At 44.8% G+C, this 15,709-nt stretch overlaps 1 protein-coding gene and 1 pseudogene across 3 annotated transcripts; one reads left to right on the forward strand and one right to left on the reverse strand.

Annotated features, from left to right (window-relative positions):
- The first annotated feature begins 335 nt into the window (after window positions 1-335).
- LOC123449940 lies at window positions 336-3,207 on the forward strand (annotated as a pseudogene). The gene has a single exon (XR_006632053.1). The product of XR_006632053.1 is annotated as a BTB/POZ and MATH domain-containing protein 1-like (transcript).
- Window positions 3,055-10,453, reverse strand: LOC123449938 (paramyosin-like). 2 transcript variants are annotated; one of them, XM_045127310.1, is made up of 9 exons: window positions 10,023-10,453; window positions 8,984-9,181; window positions 8,725-8,847; window positions 8,535-8,572; window positions 8,203-8,371; window positions 4,907-8,035; window positions 4,706-4,809; window positions 3,872-4,097; window positions 3,055-3,711 (listed from the first exon to the last, which is right to left on the reverse strand). In XM_045127310.1, exons 1-8 carry the CDS (start codon window positions 10,107-10,109, stop codon window positions 3,920-3,922), a joined length of 4,026 nt encoding a protein of 1,341 aa, XP_044983245.1. In that variant the 5' UTR covers window positions 10,110-10,453; the 3' UTR covers window positions 3,055-3,711; window positions 3,872-3,919. The 2 variants fall into 2 exon arrangements, with proteins under 2 accessions (XP_044983245.1, XP_044983244.1); XM_045127309.1 differs by having other exon boundaries at window positions 3,055-3,695; window positions 10,023-10,452.
- Between the last annotated feature and the right edge of the window lie 5,256 nt (window positions 10,454-15,709).

The raw sequence follows: 15,709 nt of genomic DNA on the forward strand, positions 1-15,709 counted from the left end.
AAAAGAAAAAAACCTGGCTCTAGCCTCCATGGTGGCACCCTCTAGCTCTGGAGTGATGATTGTGTTGTGACCTGTGAGTGTTTGCAATGTGTGTTTCTATATGAACCCTACTGACCAGTGTATGCTGCATGCTTGTGTATTCCTACCTCTGATTGTGTTCCTCATTCTGTCATGGACTATGTCATGCATGTACAGTGGCTATGCAATAACAATTGTATTTTTACTGTGTGCTACAATTTTTCTTTGGTTTTGCTGGAACCGGGTTCGCTTTGTGTTTTCTGTTTCACTGTCTTCAACTACACCTCAGCCAGGTCTAAATGAGGAAAATGTAGTGTGTCTAGGTGGGGGAAAACACATCTAGTTTTCGAAAAATTGTCAACTTTTTTTATAGGTATACATTTGAGGGGATGAAATAAGTACCTATAAATTTTGGTCAAAAAATATGTCCATTTGTGGGCTGTGCACTTACGGGCTCTATTTTAGACCATCCTCTCCCTTTTTTCTGTATATCCCACAAAAGGGCATATTTGTGGGCCAGAAGTTGGAAGTCTTGAACATTCACAGTTTATCAGACAATGTACATGTAAAACTAATTCAAAATATCAATGTGCATGCTTTTCTATTTAAAAAAAAGGGGGGCACATGGGTAAATGAATTAGTTTGTGCAATGTTATTGATAGCTTTGAAACTGGAAGCAGCTAGCATCAAGGGAAAGCCCCAAGACCTTTGATATTCTTAGTTGTCTGGAAGCAGCTAGCATCAAGGGAACAAACTAAAGCCCAAAAACTTTTATACTGTTAACTTGCCAATTAAGACCGGAAGTAGCTAGCAACAAAGGAACAAGTAAACCCCCAAAACTTTGATATTCTTAGCATGCCAATGGAGACTGGAAGCAACTAGCATTAGCTTGCCAATTATGTTTGGATTAGTTATGGCTAAATGCTACCCTACCAATTTTTTGGTCATGGCAAACTTTGATCCTTGTATGGATGGTTGCCAAAAAAATTGGCATGCACATGCCCCTTTGACTATTCTAGTTCATTTTTCTAGTTATTGGTCAAATCATGAGCAAGTAAAACCTTGACTAAAATAGCTAGCCACTTTTTTAGTACGGTAAACTTGAGTTCAAACCAAACACACCATAAATCCCAGAAAACCCACGGCCACGGCACGCAACCTGATATCAGCTCTGGAATTAGCAGCAAGCAAGTTTATACTAGGATATGCTTAATTGAAGTGAAGCAAGGCAAAGCGAAGGATCTGTCATAGAAATTTACAAGTCCTGGGTCTACCCTCCTTTTTGAAAAAATAAATAAATTTGCAAGTCTTATCCGAACATTTTACGTGCTTAACCAAAGCAAAGGATCAGTAATAGAAGCTTGCAAGTCTTATCAGAGCATATTACCTTCCTTCATTTGGAGGATTCATAAAATATATTCACCCATTAACTATTCTTGCTTGCATATATTTGCAGCATGGATCGTTGCTGCTGCTACCGCAGTTTCCATACACACTGTATTCTCATATAAACTGGACTACCCTTCTCTGAGGCTGAGAGACTCAGTATATCTAAGATGTCGTCATGTTCTACCTCCGCTATCATCGCCAGAGCGGTGAGCGGGCACCACTTCCTCAAGATCGACGGGTACTCGCAAACGAAGGTGGTCACCGTTGCAAGCTGCATCCAAATCCTGCACTTTTGACATCGGAGGCCATAGCTGGCGTATCAAGTATTACCCCAGTGGCTACAACTCAGGTGCTACCAGTTATGTATGTGTCTTCATTCAGCTTGTCAGTGTCAGCAGGGACTTGCCGGTGGTGCCTGACAAGAGCATCTCAGCTCAAGGATCGCTCGGTTTACTGGACCGGACTGGGAAACCAGTGCCGTCAGATACGTACACCTTCAGCAGGCGTTTCACGACCAGCGAAGAGGGCTGGTACAAATTCTTCACAAGGTCGACGCTAGAGAGCTACCTCAAGGACGACTGCTTCACTCTCAGGTGCGACATCACCGTCACGGAACTGCACGCCAAGGAACCAAAGGATTGTGATTTCGCTGATCTCCTTTGGAAGGAGGGGGGAGATGTGGCCTTCGAAGTGGGCAGTGAGAGACTCACCGCCCATCGACGGGTGCTGGCTGCCAGATCTCCAATCTTGAAGGCAGCAGTGGAAGCAGAGCTCATTGGCGTGCCAGAAAGGGAGAAGACACCCATGGCCACCGTAAGGATCGACGACATGGAGGCAAAAGTGTTCAAGGCTTTGCTCCACTACATATACACCGACGCATTGCCTGATGAAATGGACAAGGGAGATGAGGCGGCAAGGGAGATGAGGTGGCAACAGCAATGGCGCACCGATTGCTTGAAGCGGCGGATAGGTACAAGGTGGAGAGGCTGAAGCTGATCTGCGAGGACATGCTGTGCAAACGTGTCTCCACGAGCATGGTGATAACCACACTGGTGTTAGCAGAGCAGCACCACTGCCAGAAACTCAAGGCAGTGTGCATCAAGTTCCTCATCTCTCCGAAGAATATGGAAGTCATCTTGGAAAATGGCGGTTTCAAACAGTTACAGAGGAGCTGCCCCTCTGTTCTCATGGACCTAATACAAAGGGCAAAAGTGGCCTGAGAGAAGCAAGGATACAGTCGGTTCTTCTATTGTAAATGCAGTATTGGACGATGTAAGAATGGAAGTAGTGTGCTTCAGTGGTGTTAAACAACTACTGATAATCAACTATGTGCCATACTAATGTACTTTCATAATATTTGGAATTGTAGCTGCACATGTTTGCTATACAACAATAATGCTTATAATTGTTGATTTCTTTAAATGCTATACAACTATACAATTATAGTTATATACCGCCCCCTAGAGGCTGCGTTCCCGCAGTTATGCTTCGTGGTCATGCTACTAGCTTGGTCATGGTTGAGCACCAGCTCAACCATGAAGCCGGCACCAGAGGCTTGTCTTGGATACTTCAGCTCTTCAAGTAAATAGTAATCCTTAAGATCACGACATGATAAAAAATGTATACATAGCAGGCTTGAAGATGATCTCACAAAAAGCAATAAGCAGTTTTTCAATTTACGACAAAAGTAACAAAAGTTAAGTAGCTAAACCTTTAATATTGTACATATTGAATTACAATAATGTACGAGAGTGCGGTGACTGTACTATTAGCTTGACCTCATCAAGCTGGTCTCACAAACAAGACGACGAAGAACTACATTTATCGACAGTTAAAGTGAAATTTTTCATGTAATCATGTAAATCCCCTTGTAAATGGTGAGTGATCCAAGTAACCATATGAACAGGTAACAATCACCCTCCCGATCAAATTGAGAAACAGGCCGGCATACTGGATGAAGAAAACATGGCATTGCATTGCATAATTGATTGGTTAAATCAGGATTATCATAGTGAGGCTTACAGATGGAGGTGCCTTTTTCTTCCAGGAATTAGTCAGACTCAATTTCCACCTCTTCGGGGGAGACCATCTCTTGCAGGTGGCTTTTTCTTCCAGGAAATAGTCACAGACTCACAATCCTCCAGTACCAATTAGTAAGTCCAGCACATCACATGTGGTTCTGCACTTGCTTGTTCTCACATCATGATAATCTGGCATCAGTGCTATTGTCATGGCTTGTATTGTCATGGCGCTGACATGACGGATGATGCTGATTGGTCATGGGTCATCTACAAAAGCAGAAGGCTTTACACTATCCATAAGAAGCGGACAGAAAGTATCGTGCACCCAAGAAGTACATAATGAGACCCCACTATAACAAACCTAAAACAGTTTCCCAAGAAATGTTGCTCTACCCATCCAAATTATCATATCAATTATTGGCAAGAAAATAGCATACATGTACCTGTGTCATCAGTCTTATGTTTACGGCAGGTAAAAGGTCTCCATCATGCTAGAACCATCGCCCCCCTTTCTTGACAGATTTCAGCTCCATCACTAACCGTTCCCGCTGGGCCTCTACCTCTGCATACTCTAAGCTCATGTTGAGTAAACGCTCCTTCATATCTCTTAGATCTCCTTCCAGCTGCAATATCCTGTCCCCACCAGCAGATTGCTCCTCTGAAACGGGACTGTACAAGGAAAAAAATTATAAAGATGTGAATATTTTGATCTTCTGAATATAGATAGCTGAAAACTAACAAACCAGCAATAAAAGATGGTTTTATTACAATGTAGTGCTCTCCCCTACAGTTTTCCCTTAAAAGACTGCTAGGGGATGTACAGTCTGTTAATATATCTACAGTATGGGTAATCTCTCAGCCAGTAAGATGAAATGTTCTTCACAAACAGTATGGGCAACCAGTTCGCCATCTTGTGATGTGTTAAGTCAAAGTTAGTCAACTCACATGATCCCAGTTCATATGAAGGAGCAGTTAATATAGGGAGAGAGATAAGAACATACTGCAATGTATAAAAGATTGTAAAAGCTATTTCCTTGCCCAAACTAATAGGCAATCCAGTCTGCGGTTGCATATCGTCAAAATTTGATTTAAAGGTTGCATCAATATTTATATCACATTACAATGAAAAAGGAACTTTTGGGAGGGCTGTCACTTGTCAATGCTTAGACTGACTAACTCGTAAAAGCAAATTGTAGTAGCACATATACACCATTTCTATGTATAGTGACACCTCACTGTGGAACATTTAGGTTAAGACTTCAGAGTGCAAGGGATACCTCTTTTGTTGAGCCCTGTACATCTTATTTTCCTCCAAAGCCTCTGCAAGCTTAGTTTCCAGTATTTGAATCTTCGACTGAATATCTGTAGAATCTCCAATCTCCTGAAAATACAAGGAAATACATGGGATGCCCAGACATTAGGAATATCTATGCAGTGATTTTTTTTAATCATCACTGTAAGTACTGTATGTAGCTAACCTGCTTTCTAGTGAGATCATCAATTTCCTGCTCAAGGGATTGTATCTTCCTCTGGTATTCACTATTTGACCTTCTAATCCTACTAAGTTCGTTCTTTAACTCTGCTTCATGTACATGTGATGCTTCCGATGCTGATAGATCACTCTCCAATCTCACAAGCTTTGCTTGCATAGATATTCTGCTTCGTTTTTCTTCTTCACCATTCTCCAAAGTCTCTTGCATATCAGAAACTTTATCTGTTAGCATAGCTTTCTGTGCCTTCAGTTCTTCACATTCCTCAGTCACAGACTCTAGTAGAGCCTTTAATTTTCCCTTTTCAAACTTAGTCTCATCAAGTGAGATTCTAAGTTTGGAAACTTCGTCTTGAAGACTTGTTATTTTCTGGACCTGAAGTTTCAGGTCAGATATTTCTTCCATCATTTGCTGTCTCTCATAGTCACTGGCTTTAAGCTTTAATTCTAGTTCACCAGAGGACTTCCGTAACTCATCTTCATTGGATTTAGCAGCTTCCATCAACTTCTTCATATGTTCAGCATCTGCTGTTAACATTTCCTCGCTCTGTTTGGATGCATTAAGGGAATCAACCAAACCTTTAATCTTGCTTTTGGACTCCTTGCGGAGGTCGTCTAGTTGAGACTCATAATGTCTCAACTGTGCACTGACATTTTCGAAATTAGCCTCAAGTTTAGCCTTTTCAGCTCGCAGGACAGAGACCTCCCGGATAGCATCTACTGTGGCATTTTCTCTCTCCTCGTGTGTGGAGGAGACCTGTGCAGTGAGGCTCACAAGCTCCCTCTCAAGATTCTCTACTTCAAGAGTCTTTTCTTTCTCGATCTTATTTAACATGAAATGAGCACGACTTATCTGTTCTTCTTGCTCTGTGTGCTCCTGGAATATACTCTCCAGCTCTGACAGTAAAGATTGCTCTTTGGAAGATATGTCCTTCTGAAGAGAAGAAAGCTTTGCTTCTAGGAACTCCACTGTTTTACAAAAATCAAGGATCCTTTTTTTCGAGTTATCCAATTCCTGCTCTTGTTGCATAAAACGGCCATGCAATTCCAGCTTCTGCCTCTTGAGATCTGCAGTTAGATTTTGAAGAGAACTGCACTCTTCAATAAGGTTCTCAACTGTAGATTGCAGATTAGAATTAGATCTTCTCAGAACTTCTGAATCATCCTGTGCTTCAGACAGTTTTCTTTGCGTTTCTTGCTGTTTTTGCTTAAATTCAACCCTTTGAGTATCCATCTCTACTTGTTGTCGCTCCACTTTATCTTTGAGACTGATGACAAGTGATTTTGAGTCATGCATCTGAAGCTCGCTTGACTCCTTTTCATTTGTCATGTAAGATAACTGGGCTTCCAGTCCAGATATGCGCTCTGACAACTCTATATTTTCCTGTTCAAGCTCTGATATATGTAACTCTAGTTCTGCTTTGCAGCTCTCAAGTTCAGTTATCTTTCTTTCAAGAACCTTATTAGCAGACACATGGGAATCCATGCTGCTAGAAAGCACCAAAATGTCCTGTTGCAATTCATCCAAGCATTTGGAAGTGATGCTACTTTCTTTAACCGATGCTGCCAAGCGTTCCTCTAACAGACTCTTCTCTGCCTGAATTTCAGACATCAAATTTTCTGTTTCGACTTTGTAGCGCCGCAAGTCATCATTTTCCTGCTGTTGTAGCTGGACAGTCTTCAGTATATCTGTCTCAGATTCATTATCCTGTAGATCTTCTCTTCTAAATTGGTATCCTCTAGCACCACCAGTTTCACCACCTTCCAAGCCTTCAAGCTCCTCTCTCAGCTTACACAACTCAAGATTTTTTTGCTCTAGTTCTTCTTGGCTTTTTCGAAACTTCTCTTCTAGCTCAAAGCCTTGAGACCTAAAACGTAGCAGCTTCAGCTCAAGGTCAGCACACTTCCTCTGCAACTCTTTGGCATTAGACACCGATGGCTCATCATGCATCATTTCCTTATCTCTAAGTTCCTCTTCCAGTTGATATATTTGTGATGTGAGCTTTTCAATTTGCAATTCACTGTTGTTTGAATCACGAGAATCCTGCCCTTTTCCCACACCGCTTTCTTTCAGCTTATATATAAGCTCCAGATTTTCATCTGTTAGTTCAGAACAATCTTTCTCAAGTTCTTGTATTTTTACCCTTAGAGTTTCATTTTCTTTCTCCAATTCAAGATAAACGATATCAGAACCTGCGGCACCTGCATTTTCAATACTGAGAAGGCGATCTAGTTTCTGCCTCAAAGTATTAATTTCATCCTCTTTCATTGACAGATTCCTAGCCCATTCTGTGTCTTCTTTGACTAACAACCCATTCTTCAATACATCTGTGTTAGTGACATCCTTGGCCTCAGAAATTTTAGATATCTCCGCTCTCTGTTCTTCTATGGTCTCTTCCAGTTCCTGGAGAATAGAGACAAGCTCTATATTTGCCTCTTGAATGTTCTTCAGCTGTACCTGTAAGCTTGCATTTGATTCTTTCAGAAACTTCATCTCGTCTTCTACTTCCTTCTCCATGTTGATCCAGTCCCCGCGTTTGGGTGTTACAGATTTTATTTGCCGTCTGCTTAACTCTGGCCGAAATGACTCTTGCCGAGATGAGTCTTGCCGTGATGACTTCAATTCTTCAATTTCGTGCCTGTAGGAATCCCGCTCAGCATGTGCAGCAGACAGTTCAAGTGCTAGCTCAGTCTGTTGCTTCGATTTCTCAGAACATTCCCTCTTCAGCGCCTCTAGATCAGCCTTCAATTTGCGAGAATGTCGTTCCCACATTTTTGCCTCATCGCGGAGTTCTTCAATTGTTTCTTCAGCAGCTTCAAGAAGATCTTTAGATGAATCAGTTGTCCCCAATGATGACTGAGCAATCCCATTTGAAAAGGATTTTGGAGTATTTCCTTGCAGCGTGTTTGGACCTGAAGCCCGTGAACTGAAAGATGAATTGTTTGATCGCAATCCTTCATCACCACGGCCAGCGCTAACATAGGAACTACCTGAATCCTGCCTTCCGACATACAATCCACCATTAGTGTTGTCTATCGGAGACAAGTTTGTTCTATCTTGGGTACTATCTCCAGAATTGGAACTCCGGTGAGACCCTGATGCTGAGAAACTCATTTCCTGAAGGGAAAAAAGGAGACAACAAACCAGCATTTACACATAAATACTCTGACAGGGCATCACTAATAGAAACATAACTCAAAGCATGCATTGCACGCTTGTTAAAGGAAACACTGTTCGAAAAAATGAATTTAGGATGGAGAGAATTGTTCTAAATATCAGCATACCCTGTTTCCAGGCTCATCTTGATAAGTGCCCCCTAAAGGAGTTCCTGACGAAGAACGAACACTCCTGTTGGCCGTATTATCAGAGCCATCTGATTTGTTATCCATGTCATCATTTATTAGACAACGGTCACCGATACGAGGAGGCATGTCCTTTGAAGATCTCACACCGCTGTATAGATATGCCACGATTATAATAAAATATCAAGACTTGCAGACAGCAAAAACAATGGGAGAGCGATATACAGAGATTGCAGGGTCTTCAGTGTGAAGTGTGCACATTGGAGCTATAAATGGGAAATAAGGAAAGAGAAAACTGAAGTTAAATTAGTTACCCCGACTTAGGCTTTGTGCCAAGAGATTGAACCTTAAGCTGCACAGAGGAAGCAACCAATGTCACCATAAGCAGAATAAATGGAAAAATTATAAACACTAAGAGTTGAGTGAGTTGGCACCATTTTCAGGTTACAGGATCATATACACGAGGACCCAAAAAATCTTTAAAGTTGCATGGAACTCGCTTACCTGCAAAACTGTTCCAGAGTTGCATCTCTTCAATGGCATAGAAATAGCAGTTGGGTCCGCCAAATTCAGAAAGTTGGACAGGTTTAGGAAAATTTCGCCAAGAATACCAGTTCTTATTGATCCCTGCAACGGCGGATTGAATTGTTCAGCAAAACAAATACTAGTAATCCACAAATATCCATACATCCACGTTGGTGAGATTGGAAAGCAAAGGTGGCTAGATAGAACACAGTAGTACTCTCTGAATACCCATACATACCACAGAAACAACAATCTTGTATTGGCACTCATCGAACTCTTTCGACACTGCGTCTCGAGAAAACCATATCGGTTCCGATATGGAATCGGGCCATTGGCAGATTCCACTGCGGGCAGCTGCTTTGCTGGATTTGGCGATGGTTTTCCCGGTATCCACAGAGACTATCGAAAGGAACATCCTGTCCGAAACTGCAGGGACCTGTAGAATGCAAGTGAAATCAATCAGAGTCATTGAAAATCCAGTAAATACATGTACCGCGTGTAGCCGTGTACCACAGGGAATGTGCCTGAAACCCTGAGCATACTGAACAGAAAGAAAAAGGAAGTAGAGAAAGTCGTTATCGCAGATTTTCACAGGTTCGGTACACTCCCCCGTGGTGGAGTGTTGCTTGAATGGTATTTCCGACAAAAGTAAGAATCGTAAGAAGACAGGTTCACCGGCATTTCTTCCAGAACCCTGCCACTGGAGAAATGGAACACCACGCGGCGGTGTTCTATCTATTAATAGGAGATTTTATGTGAAGCACCAACCAGAAAGGAGAATACTAGTGCCATGTTTTTTTCTTTCCTAGACTAGAGTAGAAAGAGGCAATTGCCTGGCTGGCAGTAGGAATTGCCCGTGCGCTGCTGGTTTGATCTTGTGCCATGGTGGTCCAGTTCTACCAAATGTAAGACGCACAGGTAGGCTTGGGTTGGGCACTGGGGGATCATCATAACATTAACGGCCAGATCACGCAGCAGCCATTAACCACAGGTTACTACTACTAGTGCAGTGCAGTAGTGGCTAGGTTAGGCCACAGCCACCAGCCCTGCGCCTAGAGCGGGCGTGTGTGCAGCGAGTGTGGCTTGCTCTAGCTAAACTAGTGCTCGTAGACAGATCAAGCGGAGGAGCAAAGCGGTTGGTAGTTCCGGGGCGCGCGCGCGATCTCCCCAATGATGCCGCCGCCGCTCGAATCAGCAGCGGGCGCAGGTACTAGTATAGTAAGCTAAAGGGGGGAAGGGGGGGAATCTGGGCGGGGTGGAAGTGGTGACGGGCTTACCATGACGGCGCGGAAGCTGGAGAACCTGAACTCGAAGCGCTCGCCGACGCTCCGGTCCGAGGACCGGTGGCGGTGGAGCTTGAACATGATCCCGCCGCCGCTGCCGCTGTCGCTTAACCCCCGAACCGAAATCGATCCTCCTCGATACGGCCGCCTGGGAGCGGCAGGTGGCGCGGACCACCTGGGGGCAGATTCGGTGGGAGCTCCTCCTCCTCCTCCGCCGCCGCCGCCTCCTGGTAGCGCTACCTGCTAGCTAGTGTACCGTCGACCGGAACCGGAACCGGAGCAGGAGGAGGGGGGCGGAAATCATTGCGCCGCAAGCGACGCGGAGGCGGAGGCGAAGGCAGCACGGAGAGAGGGGAAAAGGGGAATCTTAATTAGGAAGCCGGCGGAACTGCACAAAAAGAAAAAATGGATGCCGCGTTGGCGTTACTACTAAATAAATCAGCTGTTGCGAGGTTTCTAAGGCGACTCTGCTTGTCCATTTGCTCCTCTCCTCTCCACCGGACGGTGAGGTGGGGTGAGGAGAGATTAAAGAACAGCAGAATAATAATGAAGGGCGATGACGAGGAGAGGTAGGGTGGTTGACCGGTGGGGCCCCCGGCATAGTGTCGCCCGCCTGGCCCCGGCCGGCTCTTCTCTCCTCTTCTCCAGCAAACTACGGTTGGCTTTGCGTTTTTACTCTCTCTCTCCCCGCTAATTATCTCTGCTGGTGCTAATTAACCATGGGGTGGTTTCAAAGACCATATATAAGTAACACAATCCTGGAAAAAAAATTAAGGTGCTTGCAGTTTTCTGGATTTATTGCAGGTCTTTCGATGGCGTGCGTCTAGTAGGAGATGTTCCCGTCGACTATGAAGGCGTCTATGACGACTTTGCCAGTTTCAAGATGATGTGTCAGCTCGGCCTCTCAAAGTGTTCATATGTGATAGGATGTGTATGATGCGTTTATAAGGATGAGCGTATGGAAACGACTTTGATTGTATTGTGTTCAAAAAAACGCAAATATTTAGAAAATACATATAAACTAGCAAGCTGCAAAAGTATTATTTCTTCTGTACCCATCAACAGTGTGTCGTGAGCAAATCTCATTCTCGTCCCTCGGGCTTTGTCTCAACAAAGCAAACTTTTGAACTCAAACGTCTGTAGAAGCGCAGAAAATCACTAATGCACATAGATACGTCGATGGCTGTGAACTGCGTAGCAAATCCTTACCAAGCGGAAAAACAATGTCGAAGAGGGCATGCGGAACTCCCTCGTCCTATCCGGATGGGGTCGACGAACACAAACCTCGCATGCTCCTCGACGAGGCCAAGGTTGGCCAGCCCTCGTTGATACAAAAAACATGGCGCCCAAAGACCTAGACGTAACCATGATGTTTGACCCGCACGACAACGTCACAAGACAAGCCTACGAACAAAAAGGACATACCGAGAGAATCACACTGAAGGACACATCATTTTTCACACGCCTCTCGGATATACGAGAAAGCACCACTGAAAAAGAGGACAAGTTAGGGAGGCGTAATTCCACATTGATTGTAACGTATCATCAACTCGGCGCCGTCATTCGACAACAAAACTATTATCTCTGGCTTACTCTAACACCATCAAAACGAAGCCATGGGCTTTCACCTCTCCCCTCGTGTTAGCAACAAACAAAGTGATAGGGGGCATGCATGTAGTCTCACCGGAAAAGAGGATAGATCAGCGGTTGTCCTGATCGCGAAGGAGAAGAAAAAAGTTATTGAAATGGATGAATGTTTTTCTCAACGAACCCATTGGATAGGTGACGTGTGTGATGACGATTCCATTGGAGGGCTTTAACAGGCTAAAGCTTGCCCTCTAAAAATATTATTAGTTCAGCTAAACATATCACTTCACAGTTATATTGAGGTGCTTTGAATGCAACAAAGTGTAGCATTGGTTGTGTGTGCGACTCTATGTACAGCTAGGCACATAGCAGTAAAGGTGCCATAAACTGGAATTTTGTTCAAATTCACATCAAATTTATTTATTTATATTAAATTCCATTCGAAATGTCTTCACACATTTGCGGCTACAAGTAAATGGCTGGCTCTCGCTCCAGTGTTTGTGCGAGGATACGGTGATCGGTTTGCGGGTCAACGTTGCAGTTGCCCTTACTACTTAGTCAGCTAAACAAATCAATTAACAATTATATTAATATCTTTTTTGCGGGTATGTCATTAATACCCTCTGAATTACACAATGTAGTGTGCCGACGTTTTCCAAGATCTAAATTTGAACATACATTTAACGAACGAGATCGGTTATTTATACCACTTAATTCATATATTTCTTTTGCAATTGCAATGCACATCAACTCAGAAAAAATTGCAATGCAGGAACGAGAAATTGATGATGCCACGAGAGAGCGCAAGGCGGGGATAGGGGAGGGAGAAATCTCGAGGAGAAACGGGATCAAATCAAGGACTCAAATGTGGATCAAACCCTAGGAACCATCGTCGCAGGAGCACCACGATGCCTTGGGAGAGAGAACACAGAGGACGCAAAAAACTCTCATAAATTCTTCAAATCAAATTTCAGATGTATTTCTTTTTGAACCAAAGGAGCCTTTAAAGTGGGCCTTGTAAAAATGCCACTACAGCTGAACATATCAATTGACAATTACATCCCCCCCTAAAAGGATTAACAATATATTGAGATGTCTTTTGCATATACTCTCTTCGTTCTTAAATATAAGTCTTTAAAAAGATTTTATTAATGAATCACATACGGATGTATATAGACATACTTTAAAGTGTAGATTCACTCATTTTGATTCGTATGTAGACTTCTAATGAAATATCTTAAAAGACTTATATTTTTACGAATATGCAAAGTTTACGTATGCATTGTCGACACGCATTGAACGAGTCGGTAATCAAACACGTGTGTAGTACGTACGCACCACGCGGCGTCCACACGTGGTGTGAGGATGAGGACAAGGGGTTGGTGAGCGAGCCCGCATGCGTGGCGTAACGTTAATTAACATTTTCTTTCTTGACGTTAACTAAAAAAAATCTTTGGTTAACGTAGCGCATAGTACAGATGAACGACAGCCAAATACTAGTATAGTATAGTCCTGGAGGGACGAATGGAACTGTGCCCTCTCTACATACAGTAAAGTGAGCATAGTAGTACGAAAGTGAGAAGTAAAAGATGGGAGCAGTGGGATTTCCCAGAGAGACAGAGAGAATCAAAGGAATCACCTGGCCGGCCGGCCGGCTCCGTGATGTCTTTTTTTGTGTTTTTGCTTTGTCCCGTCTGAGAAGTAAAAGAAAATCTATGATCTATCGACGTGCGGTTTAGCCGTTTAGGTTGTCGTGTGCGTTGTGCTGCCTGCCTGGCTCTACCGTCCTCCACACCACCACCGCCTGCCGGCGCTTGTTAATTTATTTAATTAATTATATATAAGTGGTTGATTAATAAGCACAACAAAGTAATTAGCTCAGCACATACTGTCAAGTAAAACTGACCATTACCCGGATCGGGCCGGGCTCGGGCTTGGGAAGGCCCGGCCAAGAAATCAAATATTCAGCCTCAACCCGGCTTAAATGAACGAAAACGATGAATTTCGGACCGGGCTGGGTCGGGCCGGGCTCGGGCTTGGATAGGCCTGGCCAAGAAATCAAATATTCAGACTCAAACCCGGCTTGAATGGACTAAAACGATGAATTTCGGACCGGGCTGGGTCGGGCCGGGCTCGGGCTTGGATAGGCCTGGCCAAAATAAATAAATATTCATGCTCAAACCCGACTTGAATGGACTAAAACGATGAATATCGGACCGGGATGGGTCGGGTCGGGCTCGGGCTTGGGAAGGCCCGGACAAGAAATCAAATATTCAGCCTCAACCCCGGCTTGAATGAACGAAAACGATGAATTTCGGACCGGGCTGGGTCGGGCCGGGCTCGGGCTTGGATAGGCCTGGCCAAGAAATCAAATATTCACACTCAAACCCGGCTTGAATGGACTAAAACGATGAATTTCGAACCGGGTTGGGTCGGGCCGGGCTCGGGCTTGGATAGGCCTGGCCAAAACAAATAAATATTCATGCTCAAACCCGACTTGAATGGACTAAAACGATGAATTTCGGACCGGGCTGGGTCGGGTCGGGCTCGGGCTTGGATAGGCCTAGCCAAGAAATCAAATATTCAGCCTCAACCCCGGCTTGAATGAACTAAAACGATGAATTTCGGACCGGGCTGGGTCGGGCCGGGCTCGGGCTTGGATAGGCCTGGCCAAGAAATCAAATATTCAGACTCAAACCCGGCTTGAATGGACTAAAACGATGAATTTCGGACCGGGATGGGTCGGGCCGGGCTCGGGCTTGGATAGGCCTGGCCAAAATAAATAAATATTCATGCTCAAACCCGGCTTGAATGGACTAAAACGATGAATTTCGGACCGGGCTGGGTCGGGCCGGGCTCGGGCTTGGATAGGCCTGGCCAAGAAATCAAATATTCAGCCTCAAACCCGGCTTGAATGGACTAAAACGATGAATTTCGGACCGGGCTGGGTCGGGCCGGGCTCGGGCTTGGATAGGCCTGGCCAAGAAATCAAATATTCACACTCAAACCCGGCTTGAATGGACTAAAACGATGAATTTCGGACCGGGCTGGGTCGGGCCGGGCTCGGGCTTGGATAGGCCTGGCCATAATAAATAAATATTCATGCTCAAACCCGACTTGAATGGACTAGAACGATGAATTTCGGACCGGGCTGGGTCGGGCCGGGCTCGGGCTTGGATAGGCCTGGCCAAGAAATCAAATATTCAGCCTCAAACCCGGCTTGAATGGACTAAAACGATGAATTTCGGACCGGGCTGGGTCGGGCCGGGCTCGGGCTTGGATAGGCCTGGCCAAGAAATCAAATATTCAGACTCAAACCCGGCTTGAATGGACTAAAACGATGAATTTCGGACCGGGCTGGGTCGGGCCGGGCTCGGGCTTGGATAGGCCTGGCCAAAATAAATAAATATTCATGCTCAAACCCGACTTGAATGGACTAAAACGATGAATTTTGGACCGGGCTGGGTCGGGTCGGGCTCGGGCTTGGATAGGCCTGGCCAAGAAATCAAATATTCAGCCTCACCCCCGCTTGAATGGACTAAAACGATGAATTTCGGACCGGGCTGGGTTGGGCCGGGCTCGGGCTTGGATAGGCCTGGCCAAGAAATCAAATATTCAGACTCAAACCCGGCTTGAATGGACTAAAACGATGAATTTCGGACCGGGCTGGGTCGGGCCGGGCTCGGGCTTGGATAGGCCTCGCCAAAATAAATAAATATTCATGCTCAAACCCGACTTGAATGGACTAAAACGATGAATTTCGGACCGGGCTGGGTCGGGTCGGGCTCGGGCTTGGATAGGCCTGGCCAAGAAATCAAATATTCAGCCTCAAACCCGGCTTGAATGGACTAAAACGATGAATTTCGGACCGGGCTCGGGCTTGGATAGGCCTGGCCAAGAAATCAAATATTCAGACTCAAACCCGGCTTGAATGGACTAAAACGATGAATTTCGGACCGGGCTGGGTCGGGCCGGGCTCGGGCTTGGATAGGCCTGGCCAAAATAAATAAATATTCATGCTCAAACCCGACTTGAATGGACTAAAACGATGAATTTCGGACCGGGCTGGGTCGGGTCGGGCTCGGGCTTGGATA

Source organism: Hordeum vulgare, chromosome 4H, assembly GCF_904849725.1.
Source record: "Hordeum vulgare subsp. vulgare chromosome 4H, MorexV3_pseudomolecules_assembly, whole genome shotgun sequence".
NCBI classification, from domain to species: domain Eukaryota; kingdom Viridiplantae; phylum Streptophyta; class Magnoliopsida; order Poales; family Poaceae; genus Hordeum; species Hordeum vulgare.